This window comes from Myxine glutinosa, chromosome 10 (assembly GCF_964187855.1).
Source record: "Myxine glutinosa chromosome 10, kmMyxGlut1.1, whole genome shotgun sequence".
NCBI classification, from domain to species: Eukaryota; Metazoa; Chordata; class Myxini; order Myxiniformes; family Myxinidae; genus Myxine; species Myxine glutinosa.
In genome coordinates, this window is record NC_136270.1 from 53,830,709 (window position 1) to 53,849,416 (window position 18,708).

The 18,708-nt window shown below is 45.5% G+C and overlaps 1 protein-coding gene across 4 annotated transcripts in view; it reads right to left on the minus strand.

Annotated features, from left to right (window-relative positions):
- The window catches only part of LOC137434551 (phosphatidylinositol 4-phosphate 5-kinase type-1 gamma), a 101,821-nt gene that overhangs the window by 38,290 nt on the left and 44,823 nt on the right, over positions 1-18,708 (minus strand). For all 4 annotated transcript variants that reach the window (XM_068127686.2, XM_078785665.1, XM_078785667.1 and 1 more), the window contains exons 8-12: positions 11,181-11,398; positions 4,269-4,352; positions 3,727-3,775; positions 2,085-2,169; positions 1,702-1,857 (exon numbers count right to left, since the gene is read on the minus strand). In XM_068127686.2, coding sequence (XP_067983787.1) covers positions 1,702-1,857; positions 2,085-2,169; positions 3,727-3,775; positions 4,269-4,352; positions 11,181-11,398 — 592 coding nt within the window. The remainder of the gene's footprint in view (positions 1-1,701; positions 1,858-2,084; positions 2,170-3,726; positions 3,776-4,268; positions 4,353-11,180; positions 11,399-18,708) is intronic.

The window sequence follows — 18,708 nt, forward strand, 5'->3', positions numbered from 1 at the left end:
ACCAAAGCATTCAGAATCATTGGAATCTCCCGCGATGAAGCTAACTCCAAGGGCCTCTCACTCACTCACCGCAGGCAGGTTGGTGGTCTTTCCGTCTTCTACCGACTCCTCTCTGGCCTTGCCCCCCCAGCTCTCTCTGGGCTCTGTCCCGCAAATATTCCTACAGGTCGCACAAGATCTGCCTGCAACCCTCTTTTGGTTAAACTGCCAAAATCAAGACTCTCTGCTCACCTTCACTCCTTCATTCCTCTTTTCTCCCGCCTCTGGAACAAACTCCCTCACTCTCTTCAATCCCACTCCACCCTCCAAGTCTATAAAACAGCTGTTCACCACCATCTCTTATCTTCCCCCATCCAAAACCTTGATCTTTTCTACCCCTGCTAATTTCACCCCAATTCCCCTTTTTGAAATACCAACTTCTGTCCTGGAAGTCCTTGGTGTCCTTGTGCTTTATACTTCTCCCTCCCCCCCCCCCTTCCCATGCCTCCTCCCCCCGGGCCCTCTCCCTTCCACACATCTCCCTGCTCTCGGATGTTGTGTTTGTGTGCTTCCCCTTTTCTCCCCATTTTGTCTTCCGCTCCCTCTTTTTGTGTATTTTGTTTGTCTGGTCGATTTGTTTGTGAAGTAAATGTTAGCTCTTTCACGAGCCTCGATTCAGTATGCAAAAAAAAACAAAAAAAAAAAAAAAAAAAAAACAGCACCGCAAAGCTCTTGTGGACCTGTGACATGTCGCAGATGAAAACGTTGAAATCCACCAGTTAACTGATCTATTTTGACTTTTGCAAACAGGACAAAAATCAGGGCAAAACTAATCCCACTTTTGTATTTTAGTGAAAAAAATACAATTGACAGAAGTACACACACTTGCCTCAAGGCTGTCTAACCTGGGTTTGAATCCCGACTGAGCTATAAACTGAAAACCAGGTGTTTCACCGGCAGGGTGATTCATCAATGTGTGTCGTCTCTCGGATGGATGTTAAACATGGCGTTCTATCTGCTGGCATTAGTTGGTGGACGCTAAAAATCCCATGGTGTCTTTCACAAAGAGTAGATGAGCTATCCTTGGTACCCTGAAGAAATTCCAAATTCCTGCCCAAGCTTCCTCCCCAGCCAACACCACAAGTATATGGGAATAATTGTGGCCATTAAAGAAGAAGAAGTGAAAAAGATATAACAAACAATGTCAATTAGTGAAAACAACACTCTGAACCGGAGATAAACCCCAAAAAACTGGAACCGCATTGTCACCATCGCCTGCTGTCTGAAAGCTTCATGACCTCATATAATGAGGAACCAGTCTGGCATCGGATATGACAACCAAAAATATGAAACACCTTGTCATTGTCAAGCACAAGTCTTTCCATCTAGGCTCCCCTGCCAACATGACAAGAATGTAATTAGAAAGCGATCCAAATAAAGCAAATAATTTTATTTAAAAATTCAAACCAAGATAATCTGACTAATTCCATTCACAACAGCAAATTGAAAATAAAATGTTACGACTCATTCCAAGCTCAAATGCATAACCAGGCAACTATGCAGAAGCACGGCCTCAACCGGCGTTTTCATGATCGGTCAAAACACCACGGGAATTTCCATACAAATAAAAAAACATTGGTAACGAATTTTTCAACGTTCCCCACAATAATTCAAGTCATTTGTCTAGATCCATAAGAGATAAACGGTTCTCTCCAGTCGTACCCTGGTCATCATCGAGGTTAGGGAGGCCTTCAGAGCCATGCACAGCAGGCTTGTCTTCCTTTTCATCTGACACTTGGTTTGTTCCCAGGTTAGAAATCTGCCGTTTCTGCAGGCCCATCCCACTGCGGCCTTTCTTTGATGGGGATGACTTGAGTGCTGTCACGTTAAGGCAATGATTACTCAATTGAACTCTTCACAAAATGAACAGTTTAGAAATAACCGAGCAAATCGATAAAGCAAAGTCAGCAAAAAGTTATACGACCACATAAATTGCGTAGCTGAACACAAGAAAGTCTGGTAGAGAACATTTTCATGTCCCTTTAGGAAGAGAAAGAAAAATCATTACTTGATTATTGCATGAAAAAGTAGTCAAAATAACTTACATGGAGTGACTTTGAAGACCTGTACACTCATGAATTTTAGAAAACGCTCCGCGTAGAACTTTGGCCTGTGCACGGACACAGTGTCCTACAAAGAGCAAAGAGTGGGGATGAGGGACAGCCATTACCAACAAGGAAATTGGTCAAAAGTGGTTGCACAAACTTCTCAAATAACAGGAAAACTGAAATGCCAACGTAAACGTCTTCAACTGTGAGAAAGCAGAGTTTACATGGCATTTTGTTATATATAGAAAATGAATCTAATTTGTGGTTTAATTATGCTTTGGATGGTTGTGTGAGTTGCAAAAATTCTACCAAGAACTTAAGCTTATGTTCAACAAGGCATTCAATATTAAAGAATCATGTTTTGAGCCTTTTTGAAGTATCTTACGATAATTCACCAAATATCCATCTGTCTGTCTGTCAGTTCGAAGGTACCGTAAAAACTGCTGAACGGATCGCAACGATATTTTGGGTGGATAATCCTGGGATCTCCAGGAGTAAAATAGGCTATTTAGTTTTCCCAATTTCAGCTTTAGTCTCCAGCATTCTCAGGTTTGGCATAACATTCGCGTTCGCATAGCGTTCATTGTGACGATGTTTTCATTGTGACGATGTTGTTTTCCCGGGTGCTGCACAAACGGCTGCACCGATTGCTGCACAGCTGCACCGATCGAACTCGGTGACCTCGGACAAAGACCTTTTATAAGGACACGGGTTGAATCCCTGCTTGAGAGAATTCCAACCCCCTCGCTCCCCGCCATCACAGCCGTCTCTCCAACTTACAATCCCACAAGATATGCGGAAAGGACGACCCATAACCAAATATAAACGTCATTAAACATCATTCTTATATAAACATCATTAAAAGTAAAAGTTTTCCCAATTTCAGCTTTGGTCTCCAGCATTCTCAGGTTTGGACTCCTGCATAACATTCACGTTCGCATAACGTTCATTGTGACGATGTTTTCATTGTGACGATGTTGTTTTCCCGGGTGCCGCACGAGAGGCTGTATGACGGTGTATATGATGGTGTACATGATGGTGTACATGATGGTGTACATGATGGTGTACATGACGGCTGCATGACAAAAACCTTTTACAAGGACACGGGTTGAATCCCTGCTTGAGAGAATTCCAAACCCCTCCCTGCCATCACGGCCGTCTCTCCAAATTACAATCCCACGAGATATGCGGAAAGGACGACCCAAAACCAATATAAACATCATTCGTATATAAACATAATTATTAAAAGTAAAAGTTTTCCCAATTTCAGCTTTGGTCTCCAGCATTCTCAGGTTTGGACTCCCGCATAACATTCGCGTTCGCATAACGTTCATAGTGACGATGTTTTCATTGTGATGACGTTGTTTTCCTGGGTGCCGCACAAACGGCTGCACCGATCGCTGCACGGTTGCACCGTTTCAGATAAACCGGTAAAATGCCTCCCAAACGGAAAGCCTCATTAACGAAAACGTCCAAGGAATCTGTTTCAAGGAAACGATATGAATCGTTCAAAATAAAAAAGCCTTTAATTTCTGATATTTTGCCTTTTCATTTGGGCCTCCCAATTGAAGCCCCGCCCGTAGGGCGGGTACCGTTGCTAGTATTCGCAATGACAAATGAAGCCTTGCATTATACTCACACCATCATGAACAAGTGCCTTCCAAGAATGTTCCAATTTTTTTATCAACCTGGAAAAGCAAACAGATTGTCATGTAAAAATCCAACAGCATGGGGTCAAAATCATGTTGCTCTCCCAGTACAAGTACCTCAGCCAATTTGACAGATGAAAATATCCATGCTAAAGTTAACCTCATTTGTCCCACCAATCACATTTTTGTCATCTGCGACATATGGCTGCCATAAGGAGCTCATGCAGCCGAGAAAAAAATATTAACAACAATAAAGCTAACAAGTTCAAACGAGAAGTTCTTCAATAAGTTCTTCAAATAAGAAGCTGTTCAATCCCACCCAGAAGAATGATATTGGGGAGGGGATGGTGGTGAAGATTTCATCCCTTGCCAGATTGAACAGTGTGGGTTGAAAAGCAATCGGATGCCCGTGAAACATCATAATGAAAAAACAGCAAACATACAAATGAAAAAATACACAAATGTGTATTTGCTAATGGAAAGTCAGTAATTCAAATAATAGACACACAAGCTCAGCCAAAATCCAATGCACCTGTAAGATTGCAGAATATCTATAATGCCAAGGTAGATGACTAGGCGATCTCCTTTGCTGGTCTTTGCTGGAATCCCACCCATCCTGTAGTGTTGTGGGATTTGGGATTGGGAGGGGGTTGAGGAAGGGGCAGGGAGAAGTTTGGGGAGAAAGCAAAAAATTAATGAACAATAAGTCTTCAAATTGTATCTCTTTCGACTTAAAGCAAACAATGGCACAATGAGAATCAATGAAAAAGTGTGTAGGTAACTTCCTGAAAGTGTTTATGATATTTATATTTATATGATATTTATTTTAACGAACTCTATCTCCCTAACAGGCGTCGTGAGACCAATGGGAATGACAACGTACAAACCGTTTGGCCAGAGGACTGTAGGCCACAGCGGCGAAGTGAACTGTGGAGCCCTGGAGAGAGGTGGGATGGCCAAAAAGGCACCGCTGCCCGTTGGAACTGGGCGGCCAATGAGAGGGATCCAGTGTGCGTGAGGGTGGTCCCAGAGGTGGATAGGGCCGTGACCACACATGTGCACAGCAATTGGAGTTGGACCTTCAAGGGTATAACATCTCTAAGTTTCGTCGCCAGAACATGAGCACAGAAGACGTGGCCATTGGCAATGCGAGGGTGGCCCATTATGTTTGTTTTCTCCCCTCTACTGCCAAACTCTGGAACGCTTTCCCTTCTCAGGTCTTTCCAAACACTTATGACCTTCCCCTTTTCAAAAAGCAGATTTTTTTTACTTCCTCAAAAACTCTGACGATTTTCTCGTTCTTAACTTTTCTGTCTATGCAGTTATTTTATTTAAGGCTTGGCCTCGATGAGGACTATAATAGTCCATGACTGGAGCCTTCAACATAAAAAAAACCAACAAACAAAAACACATTCATGGGGGTAGAGGCACTGTTGTCTCGAAGCAGACTAGCTCACCCCTCCCAGCCCTTTTTATTCTATGAAGAGACAACTTTCTATATTTGTCTCGTTTCAATCCAAGGGGCTGGTTGTTCTGCTCTTGTTTTATTTGTGTAGCTCCCACCTCGAGTGGCCTTGTAGGCTTTGTGGCGGGCAATATCCAATGAAAAAAAAAACAAACAAAAAAAACAACAAGAAGACGTAATGCTTGCAATACTTGCACAATACTTGCAAAATCCACCCCTCCCCCAAAAAAGGTTGCCATGGATACATAAAATTGTCCATTTCATTAAAATTAAAATTGACAATCTTAATCAAAGCTCGGGTCAATCGGATTAAAATTGATTTTTCCCATGAAAATTGAGGATTTTGTAAGTTTGACTTAGAGTTTATCTTTGACCTTTCGACCTTAAATAGTTGGTTTCCTAATTCAGCGATGCACGATGCAATTGCTGTTTAATTTTCAAGTTAATAGGATGAAAAGTGACAATTTTTCAGATGAAAATGGATTTTAGAAGTTTGACCTTGAGTTGACATTTGACCTTAAAATAGTGGGTTTCCAATTCAATGAGGCCCTATGCAATTGCTGTTTAATTTAAGTCAATTAGATTTAAAATGACAATTTTAGATATTTGACCTCAAGTTGACCTTTGACCTCAAAATCAATAGGCTTCTTCCTTATGACAAACTCTACCATCTGGTTACGTTTCTTGAAAAACAGTTTAAAATTGTGACTTGTAGGCGATTGAGACAGACTAACCAATGTACTTGAAAAATCTTCAATTTTGCAAGTAAAAACATGAAGTAACTTTTGAAGACGCCAACACTGCATCCGCCATATTCACTCCTCATCGCTACCTACCATCCTGCACAACATGAGCCTGCTCGGGCCACCAGTGTGGTGGACCCAAAGATTAACTCGTGTCTGTCACAGGTCCTAGCCTGTTCTGTCTCCTTTCATTGAAAGTGTCTGTGCTGCAACAGCTTGGTACTTAGTGCCATTAGCCAGGTTTCAGCCTTATTTATCTTGTATACAAGATTGTGTCTCCCATCATCCTGTTTGTGTCTGTTGACCGCTTAGTTCGTTCCGCATATATAGCATCATGTCTACCTTATCCCCATATTACTTCTAACCATTTTAATCACAAGAACTTTGAACTTCTGCTTCCGGTTCCTCTGGCGAAGAAGCGTCCTTCGAGCTCTCGAAGTCATCAAAGTTAAGTATTTCCCTAATCGTGTCTTTGTCGAATTTCCACTGGTTATTTTACGGTGTATGTGTTACTGTGTGTTTCTAGTTAGTCTTGGTTTGTAATTCGTGCAAACTTGTGTGTAATTAGTCGTTTTTTTTTTTACTGTGTGCAGGGCTTGGTCCCTTGAGGCTTCCCTCGCCCCGTCTGTATTTTGTAAACTTAAGTTCTTTCTTTCACTGTATTGCTGTTTTCTTTGATATTATTTTCACCCCCGACCTCCCCCAAACATCTTACCCTTTGTCTAAAGTTTGAAATACTAAAAAATAAAAAAATTGTAATAATTATTACCTTTTCTCCCCGCAGTCTCCCCTCCCCCTCCTGTGTTCACGTGTTTTCCCACCCCTCTCTTCTATCCATCATAACTACCTCCTCTTCAGCCGATTCCTTTCACCCTTCCAATTTTAATTCACCGTAACCCTTCCACCTTTCTCCTTCTTTCACAGATCCACTTTCACCTAACCTTCACAAAAATAGTAACACTATTAACGAAGAAAATAAAAAGGCGGACTCTCCTTCCGTACTAGCAAACTGCTTATACACCTCTCGGTTCATTCGCTCTGCTCCCCTGGCTTGCCAATCTATTCTTCTGAATTTCAGGAATTTCCCAGACTGTTCACTGTTTTGCTTCAGTGTTTAAATTCCCCCTTGCCATGCTGTTCTCTTTTGTACACTATAACTCGATCTTTTTCCTTCTGTTCAAAAGGCTGCAATTAATTTGCTCATTAAATCTTTCCATCACAAAAAAAATAAATATATCGTTCAGTTCTTCCTTTCCTCATTCTCTAAACTCTCTTTCATTCCACCCCTCCTCAAACGTTTCCAAACGGATCTCCAATTTGAATATCTCAAGAAATCCAGTCAAATAAACGCTTGATTTTCTTTAATCATTCTAAACTTTCAAAATTCCCAACTCGCCCCTCCCCCTCTAATCTCCTCTCACCCCTCCCCTTAAAAACTCCCAACTCACCCCTCCCCTCAAATCTTCTCCCTCACACCTCCCCTCAAATCTCTCCTCTCACCCTTCCCCTTCAAAACTCACAACCCACCACTCCACTTCCAATCTCCCCCTCCACTCAAATCTACCCCCTCACCCTCCCTTTCAAAACTACCTCACCATTTTTCTTCAATTCTCCCCTCTTAGACCTCATCCACAAAAAGTTGCCTCTTAACTCTTCCACAAAGCTGCTTCCTCCCTACTTCCTCTCCCTTCCAACTCAAGCCTCCACATCCTTCAAACTTCTACTTCACTCTGCCACTCCTCAAACAACTCCTCACGGTGCCTCATCCCATCACCGTCAAACTTTTTGTCCTCCTCATCCTTCCCCTTCTCCTAGCTCTTATGCAATCTCCGACACACTGTCAACAGCTCTCCCTACCTCCTCCTCTCCTCCCTCATATTTCCCTACCCTGCCCCTCCCTCATATTTCCCTACGCCTCCCCTCCCTTGTCCTGTCCTGTCCTGTATCCGATGCTCCATCTCCCTCTTCCTTAATGATAGAGGGAGACATCCGGGGCCTTCGGGGCCTCAAACATCCGGGGCCTTCGCTCAAACCTGATTGATCTCTCCATTCAGGTTGCTTCTGAAAAAGCAGACTTAATCTGCTTATCAGAAACTTTCCTCCTTCAAGATGTCTCTGATTCCTAAATTTCTCTCCTTGCTTGCTCCCTCCTCCGGTATGATAAAACTGAGCCTCGTGCTGGTGGTGGGGTTGCCATCTTTATTTTTTAAAAACTCTCTTCCTCACTCTCTCTGCACTGCCCACTCTCTCCACCACACCCCCAGGAGTACCTCTGGCTATGGCTTCCCCTCCGCTCACACCTTCTGTTCATATGTGTGTTGTACCGTCCTCCAAACAGTGATGACTCCATTTACATCTTGCTGTCTGATAACATGGACCAACTTCTATCCACTCATCCCAACTGTCTCTTCCTCATATGTGGTTATTTCAACTGTCATCATGCCAGCTGGCTGTGTGTGGATACCTCTCTCACCAGCCACGTCACCTCAGCAAAGGACTTATGCGACTCATTGGGACTGACATAATCTGTCAATTTCCTGACCAGGATCTCAGTCAATGGTACATCTTCTCTTCTAGACTTGGTTATGACTAACTTCCCTGCAAATGTCTGCTGCTCTTCTTCTGCTCCAATCGGTTCATCTGCTCATTTCCTTGATGAAGTGGACATCTCTCTGGCCATTCTCAGAGAGCCTCCTCAGCGTCAACGAATCTGGCATTTCACTCAGGCCGACCGGCATTGTCTTCAAGCAGCCATGAAACATCTGGACTTGTCTCCCATCTCTACTGCCTCTGACATAAACTCATCCTGGGAATTCTTCCAAAATAAATTGCTCTCTCTCATGCACAGATTTATCCCATCTCATCTTCAGTTGTCATACCCTTCCTCCCGTCCATGGTACACTGAAACTTGTGGTGAGGCAGTTGCCCTGAAACAACTTGCCGTTGCCTCATGGATGGCAAATCCAATGCAAGGCAATCTCTGTTCCTCTCACAGAGCTCAGAACAAGTGTGTCTCCCCTTAGGAGAGCCAGGAAACAAAAATCTTTCCACTCTCAAGACTGAACTCTATAACCTGTCTCCCCCCTCCAAATCCTGGTGGTGTCAGTTCCCCCCCAATCCCCTCCCTTACCTCACAACAGTGACACAGCTGACTCCGCACGTGAAAAAGATGAATGCCTGAACTCTGTGTTTGCCTCAAAATATTGTGTCCCAAACCCGTCTCTCTCTGTACCCACCTTACCCAGTCGTACGCAGCTGCTCCCGGACTCTGTGTCCTTATCACCCAACAAGGTGGAGAATTTTCTGTCAGATCTTGACTCTGATTCTGCAACTGGACCAGAGGGCATCAGCCCACAGGTCCTCAAATCCTGCTCTGCCACTCTTTCACACCCCCTCTCTGCTCTCTTCACCCTCTCTTTTGCTCAAGGTCATCTGGCATCTGCTTGAAAAACAGCCAACATCACCGCTTCACACAAAAAGGTGCAAAAACAGATCCTTGCAACTACAGATCAATCAGTCTGCTCCCAATTATCAGCAAAGTCATGGAATCCATAATTGCTTCAGATATCAAATCCTTCCTCTTCTCCAATGGCTTGATCTCTGATCATCAATTTGGATTCAGACCAGGTCATTCTACTCTGGACATGTTGCTTCTGCTGTCTCAACGATGGATGGAGGTCCTCAATGCCAAACAGGAAATCAGAGCTGTCTCCCTTGAAATATCTCGTGCCTTCAATACGGTTAGGTTCCAGGTGGTTCCTAATTCACAGAAAATCCCATGAATGTCGAGGAAAATCTGCGAATATCGAGCAAAATCTCAAGAATGTAAAGGAAAGCCCCGGGAACGTCGGGGAAAGCCCCGGGAACGTCGGGGATAGCCCCGGGAACGTCGGGGAAAGTCCCGGGAACGTCGGGGAAAGTCCCGGGAACGTCCCGGGAACGTCGGGGAAAGTCCCGGGAACGTCGGGGAAAGTCCCGGGAACGTCGGGGAAAGTCCCGGGAACGTCGGGGAAAGTCCCGGGAACGTCGGGGAAAGTCCCGGGAACGTCGGGGAAAGTCCCGGGAACGTCGGGGAAAGTCCCGGGAACGTCGGGGAAAGTCCCGGGAACGTCGGGGAAAGTCCCGGGAACGTCGGGGAAAGTCCCGGGAACGTCGGGGATAGTCCCGGGAACGTCGGGGATAGTCCCGGGAACGCCGAGGATAGTCCCGGGAACGCCGAGGAGAGTCCCGGGAACGCCGAGGAGAGTCCCGGGAACGCCGAGGAGAGTCCCGGGAACGCCGAGGAGAGTCCCGTGAACGCCGAGGAGAGTCCCGTGAACGCCGAGGAGAGTCCCGTGAACGTCGAGGAGAGTCCCGTGAACGTCGAGGAGAGTCCCGTGAACGTCGAGGAAGTCCCGTGAACGTCGAGGAAGTCCCGTGGATGTCGAGGAAGTCCCGTGGACGTCGAGGAAGTCCCGTGGACGTCGAGGAAGTCCCGTGAACGTCGAGGAAGTCCCGTGAACGTCGAGGAAGTCCCGTGAATGTCGAGGAAGTCCCGTGAATGTCGAGGAAGTCCCGTGAATGTCGAGGAAGTCCCGTGAATGTAGAGGAAGTCCCGTGAATGTCGAGGAAGTCCCGTGAATGTCGAGGAAGTCCCGTGAATGTCGAGGAAGTCCCGTGAACGTCGAGGAAGTCCCGTGAACGTCGAGGAAGTCCCGTGAACGTCGAGGAAGTCCCGCGAATGACGAGTAAAATCCCGCGAATGTCGAGGAAAATCCACGAATGTCGAGGAAAATCCCACGAATGTCGAGGAAAATCCCGCGAATGTCGAGGAAAATCCCAGGAATGTCGAGGAAAATCCCACGAATGTCGAGGAAAATCCGTGAATGTTCGGACATCATTTTAATGGGAAAAGGGGGGACAGATAATTGCACCAATAGTGTGGTGGAGTGTTTTCATTCTGCACAGTAACTCGCAGGGGATGACGTGTTACGCAGCTGGTGGGATATCCCGCAAAGCTGTTTACAGTGTGAATGGTGGGATATCCCACGAAGCAATGTTCACAGTGTGAATGGTGAGATATCCCACAAAGCTATGCTTAAAGAGCGAATGTTGGGACCGTGAATGTTGGGGTCCGACTGTACTGTATATCCATCCATATTAGCTTCTACATTCATTCGGGATGGAGGCTGGATAAATACCAACATAACCGGGTGATTAAAAATTAGCATTTGTCACAAATTAGAAAAGTGCTCACCAGTCATCATCTGTTTCCACGAGACTTCCCCTGCGCGGCACACCCTGAATCGACTCCATGGCTGTAGAATACAAAGCCTTTTGTCCCATGTGCTTCCGACTATCCTGCTGAGTCGCACTCGCATGTGCTACAACACCCTCATGTTCCCGCTGGCCTATTTCCAGATTGTGCACTCCAATCAACAGACTGTAGTCCATGATCTGGAAGCTCTCCAGGACCTGTTTCATAAAGAAAATTAGGTGCATCAGCCTATAATGTATGATATAGACTAAGACTGTCTGAGTAAAAGAAAAGGAGTTAACAATAAGGGGGAAAAAAAGGGGGAAATTTCAATTGTTCTCGTGGAACGGAATTGTATCAGGGAGAGTTATGCCTTGTTCGTGCCTAAAATCAGTCCTGAACCAAGCAGCTCCTCCCCCATTTCCTCCAGCCCATGCAGCACTCGCTCTGGAGTGTTTACACCTAACGAATGCATGAGGGATTGAGAAGTGAAGGAGAAGACAGATGAAGCTGTCGACACATTCACAAACACATCTGGTGGTAAGAATGAAAAAGTTGCATTGCAGCAGTGCACATTTTCTTCCAAATTATCAAAATAGCACCTTTGTCTACTCTACGCACCTTTTTGGAAGCTGCTCCACATTTAGAAAAGTTTTCTTTCAAATAGCTGCACTCCTTATTATCGAATATATAAAGCCTTTTCAAGACTCTCACTCATTAATATACATTCTAGGTGAGATAGAAAGTTCAAATTTGACAAACTGATGGAACTGGAAGCCACGTTTCCAGATAAATAAATAAATTACAAAACTCCATAAACAGAAACCAAAGAGAATGAATGGCACATCACAAGACCTGACAATATGCCACATGATCTTGCATGGGAACGTTCACCCCAGCAGTGGAGCGGGTTTTTCCAAAGACCTCTTATGGCTCGCCCATCATTCATTTAATTTATTTACTTATCTGTTTGCAAAATACAAGCACAATATACGAATATGCACCATTGGGCGCTCTCAGCAAAGAAGAAGGAAACACATGACAGTGCCTGATGGAAGCTCAATGCAGCATGGTGTCTCTATTGTACAATCCTTGAGTAGCAGAATTTCCGCAGCTCCACACAGACCATGTAATAGAATAGCCCCAAGTGCGCTGACGGTCATCTCTTGAGCTTGCAGATCAGACCTCCTGCAGACCATAGCGTATAAGGGCTGTATGGGTTGGTAAATAAGGGACGAATAGGGATCCGAAGTTGCAGGGGGAAGCTTCCATCGGATTGGTGGAAGGAAGGGAGCAAGAAGCGACATACTTATTGGCCACCGACCGATGGCATGAGGAAGAGAGCGCTTCACGCTCGGCCAATGATGAGGGATTGACGCCAGAAGAACATTCTCGAGGCCGAGAGGCGATGGACTGATTGGTAGGGAGGACTGGTGATGTCAGACCACGAGAGATAAAACAACTCGCTGGCCGGCATTTCCTTCTTCTTGCCCTGGACTTCCTTTGCGTTCTGGCGCTTGCACCTTCTGCTCGACCTGGTCTATCTCCACGCTTGATTTTGTTCCGGACATTGGCGAGCGACGGTGTGCGGGACGTGACCTGTCGTCAGAATGAAGGGAGCTGCAGATCGTTCGCTCACTCATGCGACCTGCCTGGAGGGGGGTGCGGACGGGCCACGCGGGAGGCCTTATCGAGGCCTGGTGAACAAAGGCGCGTCAAGGCCTTCTTCCCGCCAACCGGAGCCATGTTCGGATGACGAGCTTGGGTTGGGGCCTGACGATCTCTGACACTCCAGCCATTGGAGCTAAGCCCAGCACACACCCACACAACGCGGTTCTTTTCATATATCTTCCCTTGTGTGTTTTAGACGTCTGGTGTGGGAGCGCTCCACTTTAGAACATTATTTAGTAACCGGCGCGTTTCATTGTTCTCGGGTTCCGTAAATAAACCTGTTATTTTTGTACATTCTAAAAAGGTTTTCATGCGAGTTTATTTCCACAGGATTGAAGGCTGCCGCGCGGGACCGACAGGTAAAAGCTTCCCGCTTCTTCTTCTTTCTTCCTCCCACACATATTTAGTGAAATCCACTATTGAATAACGACTCGGATAACGCTCGATTTGCTGTCCGTGATTTCCCGGTCTTTACCGAGGGGAATCACATGACAAATGGTAGTCAGGAGTGGGATTTGTACCCCCTGAGCAATTTGGTGTCAAGAGTGGAGTAATCGGATTTAAATTTTTTTATAGTCGGAGGCGATAAAATTTGTATCGTCGATTGGTTGTGCGCGACGCAAACAATGCGTCGCTAAATTTAAATTGTGTCTGAGGTAAAATACGTGCGCGGGAAAACGACTTCCTCACCGCGGATGGAGGAAGGGCGTGATATGGAGGGGCGGAGCGGAGATGCTGGGAGTGTTGGAAGTGAGCCGAATATAGATGGGGTGGAGCATAGTGGTGGAACCTCCCCCACTGCAGAGACGGGCCCGAACGCTTTCCAGGCCGAGATGATGAATTTTATGAGGCGAATGAAGGGAATGGAGGGCCGACAGAATGAACAAATGAAGGGAATGAACAATACATTGCAGGGAATGAATAACAGCATTAATGCCCAGAATAATAAAATGGACACAATGAGTAAAGATATGAGGGGGCTGGAAAACAAAATGGATGCCCAAAGGAATGAAATGAATGTTCAGAATGAGCGCAGTAAGCGAATGGAAAACAAAATTGATGGGTTGAAGGGAGAATTGAATGCCCAAACAAAAACATTGAAGGATTGAAGGGAGAATTGGAGGGGTACATTGATGGATTAAAGGAGGGATTGAAAGGACATATTGAAGGAATGGGAAATAAAATTGATGGGTTGGAAGGAAAGATAAAGGGAATTAATGAACAAGTGAAAAAGGGAATGAAATAAGATATGAATGAACAATTGGAGAGAAAAATTGGGGAAATAACACAGCAACTGGGGGAACGAATTGATAACATGGAAGGGAGAGTGCAGAATCAAACTATGGACAGACTGGGGGAATTTGAGGTCAAAGTAGAGACTAAATTAGGGGAAATGGAAAAATCCATGGGGGTAGGAATTGAACTTAAACGGGGGAATTGACAGTGGGAATGAAAGAGTGTGAGACCCAAGCTGATGTGCTTCGGGCACAGGAGGGGGGAAATTTGATTACGGCATGTTTGGAGGTGAATGGGGAGTGTCAAGAGGTAAATGGGGAGTGTCAAGAGGTAAATGGGGAGTGTTCTAATATAAGTGGTGGAGAATCAAATTTAAATGGGGAATGTTTGATGAAAGAAGGCCTGTAAGGTTATAGGGGCCGAGTGGATGATGCAACAGACCAACAGGGGGAGAAATTTGAAATTGTGCAGCACAAGGGCAGTTGTGCAGAGCAACAGGGGGTAAAGATATTGGGGGTCCGGGTAATGGAACCGGACCGGGTATTTATTGATAAAGGCCTGGTGGGGCCAGAATTGTTTGGCGATTATGATGTGAATGAATTTGAACAGGAGCGGCTGAATACCTGTGACAGTACCATCGGGGAGAACGTTGACCAGGTCCAAGGGTGCTTGGGGGTTGAGGCGAGTCGGTCCGAGGTGAAGGTCAAGGTGACCGAGAAGACCCTCACCACAAACAATGATTGGGACCAGAGGCTCCGAAATGAAATACCCAGCAGGGGGAGTGTTTTGGCTCTGAGCTGGATTCGGACAGAGAGGAGTCGGGAGATAGAGCCTCGGAAGATCTGGTTCCCATAGGAAATATGGAACAGCTGCAGGGAGGGTCAGAACAACCTGAGGGAGGGGTTGTTACCTGCAGCTGCGGATTGGCATGGGAGATCAAAATTGTGAAAGCCCACTTGGAGTTTGCAAAAAAGCACCTAAAGGACTCTCATACTGTGAGAAACAAGATTCGGTGGGCTTTCATGTGTCTTTCACTGAGGCGAGGCTTCCGTATGGCCAATCTGCCATAAAGCCCAGATCGGTGGAGTGTTGCAGTGATGGTTGTCCGTCTGGAAGTTTCTCCCATCTCCACACAGGATCTCTGGAGCTCAGCCAGAGTGACCATCGGGTTCTTGGTCACCTCTCTTACCAAGGCCCTTCTCCCCCGATTGCTCAGTTTGGCTGGGCGGCCAGCTCTAGGAAGAGTCCTGGTTGTTCCAAACTGCTTCCATTTAAGAATTATGGAAGCCACTGTGCTCTTGAGAACCTTCAATGCAGCAGAATTTTTTTTTGTAGGCTTCCCCAGATCTGTGCCTCGACACAATCCTGTCTCTGAGCTCTGCAGGCAGTTCCTTCGACCTCATGGCTTGGTTTTTGCTCTGATATGCATTGTTAGCTGTGAGACCTTATATAGACAGGTGTGTGCCTTTCCAAATCATGTCCAATCAATTGATTTTAACACATGTGGACTCCAATCAAGGTGTAGAAACATCTCAAAGATGATCAAGGTGAAATGGGAGGTACCTGAGCAAAATTTCAAGTGTCATAGCAAAGGGTATGAATACTTATGTCAATGTGATATTTCAGTTTTTTCTTTTTAATAAATTTGCAAAACTTTCTAAAATCCTGTTTTCTCTTTCTCATTATGGGTGTGTATACATTTCCTGGTGTGTATCCCGGTTTAGAATAGGTACACCATATCCCTGCGCATCGTAAGAGGCGACTAAGGGTTGGCGTCAGGAAGGGCATCCGGCCATAAAAACATTGCCTCAAACAGGGAACCATGATTGTCATGGGGCCCGCAAGGCTAACCCCCGCTCCAGCGGGGAGAAATGGCCTTAAAAACGATCATTCATATTCATTCATTCTTTGTCATTATGGGGTATTGAGTGTAGATTGATGAGGGAGAAAATGAATTTAAATGATTTCAGCATAATGCTGTAACATAACAAAATGTGAAAAAAGTGAAGGGGTCTGAATACTTTCTGAATGCACTGTATACAATATATATACAATATATATACAATATATATACAACACACACACACACACACACACACACACACACACACACACACACACACACACACACACACACACACACACACACACACACACACACACACACACACACACACACACACACACACACACACACACACACACACACACACACACACACACACACACACACACACACACACACACACACACACCGGTTCCGGTCCCTCGTGTACTTTCAAGCTCTCCACGGCATCAAAGTTTAAGTATTTTCCCATTTGTGTCTCAAATTTCCACTGGTTATTTTACTGTATATGTGTTGCTGTGTGTTTCTAGTTAGTTTTGGTTTTGTAACTCGTGCAAACTTGTGTGTAATTAATCCTTTTCTGTGTCGAACCTCATGCACATTCCTCTAGACTCCCTCCCCCCGTCGGTATTTTGTGAATACAAGTTCTTTTCTTTGCTTTATTGCTTGTTTCTTTGATTTTCTTTCCTCCCCCCTACCTCCCACGAACATCTTACCCTTTGTCTAACATTTTAAATACAAAAAAAAACAATAAAATTCTTTCTTATTTCCTTCTCTCCTCGCGGACACGTGCTTGTTGTCTTGCCCCGCCCCCTTTATCTCCTTTTTCTTTCACCTCTCCAGCCGATACTCTCCTTTCCAACTCTCGTTTCCACCATACTCATTCAACCCTTTCTCCTTCTTTCTTTCTTCTTCTTCCTTCTTCTTTCTCAAATCCACGCCCTCACTTCAGGGACAATCCCAGATTGTTTTTTCACGGTTTTGTTTAAATAGTATTTAAACATGTTTAATCTTTCCCTTGTAGTGTTTTATTCAGTGGTTTATTACAGCATGCTGTTTATCTTCCTAATTAAAAGGCTTTTTTCAATTGCCTCTTCCATTCATTCTACCTCAAAAAATAATTCAATTTCTTGCAGTTCTTCCTCCCTACATTCTCTCAACTCACCTTCATTCCACCCCTCCTCTGTAGTTTTTAAACGGATCTCTAACTTGAAAATCACAAACCCAGTCTGTAATAAATGTTCGTTTTTCATTAATCATCCACTTTCTAAATTCCCCCCTCACAACTCTCCTCCTAAACTCCCTCCTCACCCCTCCCAACGTCCCCCCTCAGCCCTTCCCTCCAAAACTCCCCCCTCACCCCTCCTTTCAATTATACCCCCCACCCCTCCCCTTCAAAAATTCCTCCCCCACCTCTCCCCTTCAAAAATTCCTCCCCTTCAAAAATTCCTCCCCCACCCCTCCCCTTCAAAAATTCCTCCCCCACCCCTCCCCTTCAAAAATCCCTCCCCCACCCCTCCCCTTCAAAAATCCCTCCCCCACCCCTTCAAAAATCCCTCCCCCACCCCTCCCCTTCAAAAATCCCTCCCCCACCTCTCCCCTTCAAAATTCCCTCACCCACCCCTCCCCTTCAAAACTTCCCCCTCACCTCTCCCCTCCAAAACTTTTTTTGGTTACAGAAATCCTAAATTGGAGAATTTTATGCCTAATGTTTTAATTTTTTTTTTAATTCCCCGTTGAGTGCTGTATTCCATGAATCACCCCCCCCCCCCCCGCCCCTCTTTTCCAAAGTTGTCACCCCTCACAGGCACAAAGCTGCCTCCGTCCCTGACCCTCTCTCTCTTACGATTCATTCCTCCACCTCCTCTAATCTTCTATTTCCTCTTCCCCCTCTCTCAAACAACACCTCACTGTGCCTCATCCCATCACCATCAAACCTATTGTCCTCATCCTTTCTTTTCTCCGAGCTCTTCTGCATTCTCTGACAAACTATCAACAGCTCTCCCTACCTCCCCCTCTCACCCCCCATCTTACCCTACCCCTCCCCTCTCCTGTCCTGTTATGTACCCGATGCTCCCCCTCCTTAACGGTATGGACCTTAAACATCCGGGGCCTTCGCTCAAACCCGATTGATCCCCCCCCATACAGGTTGCTTCTGACAAACCAGACGTAATCTGCTGAACAGAAACTTTCCTCCTTCAAGATGTCTCTGATTCCTTAATATCTCTTCCTGGCTACTCCCTGCTCTGGTATGATAGACCTGGGCCTTGTCCTGGTGGTGGGGTTGCTATCTTTATTTTAAAAAAACTCTTCCTCACTCTCCTTGCACTGCCCTCTCTCCACCCACCCCCAGGAGTACCTCTGGCTACGGCTTCCTCTTCATTTGTGTTCTGTCTCGTCCTCCAAGCAGTGATGACTGCATTTACATTTCGCTGTCTGACATGGACCAACTTCTATCAACTCATCCCAGCTCTCTCTTCCTCATATGTGGCGACTTCAACTGTCATCATGCCAGCTAGATGGGTGTGGGTATCTCTCTCACCAGCCATGGCATCTCAGCAATGGACTTCTGCGACTCATTGGGACTGACACACTCTGTCAATTTCCCGACCTGGATCTCAATCAACAGAGCATCTTCTTTTCCAGACTTGGTTATGACAAACTTCACTGCAAATGTCTGCTGCCCTTCTTCTGCTCCAATCAGTTCTTCTGATCATTTGCTTGTTAAAGTGGATATCTCTCTGGCCATTCTCCAAGAGCCTCCTCAGCGTCGAC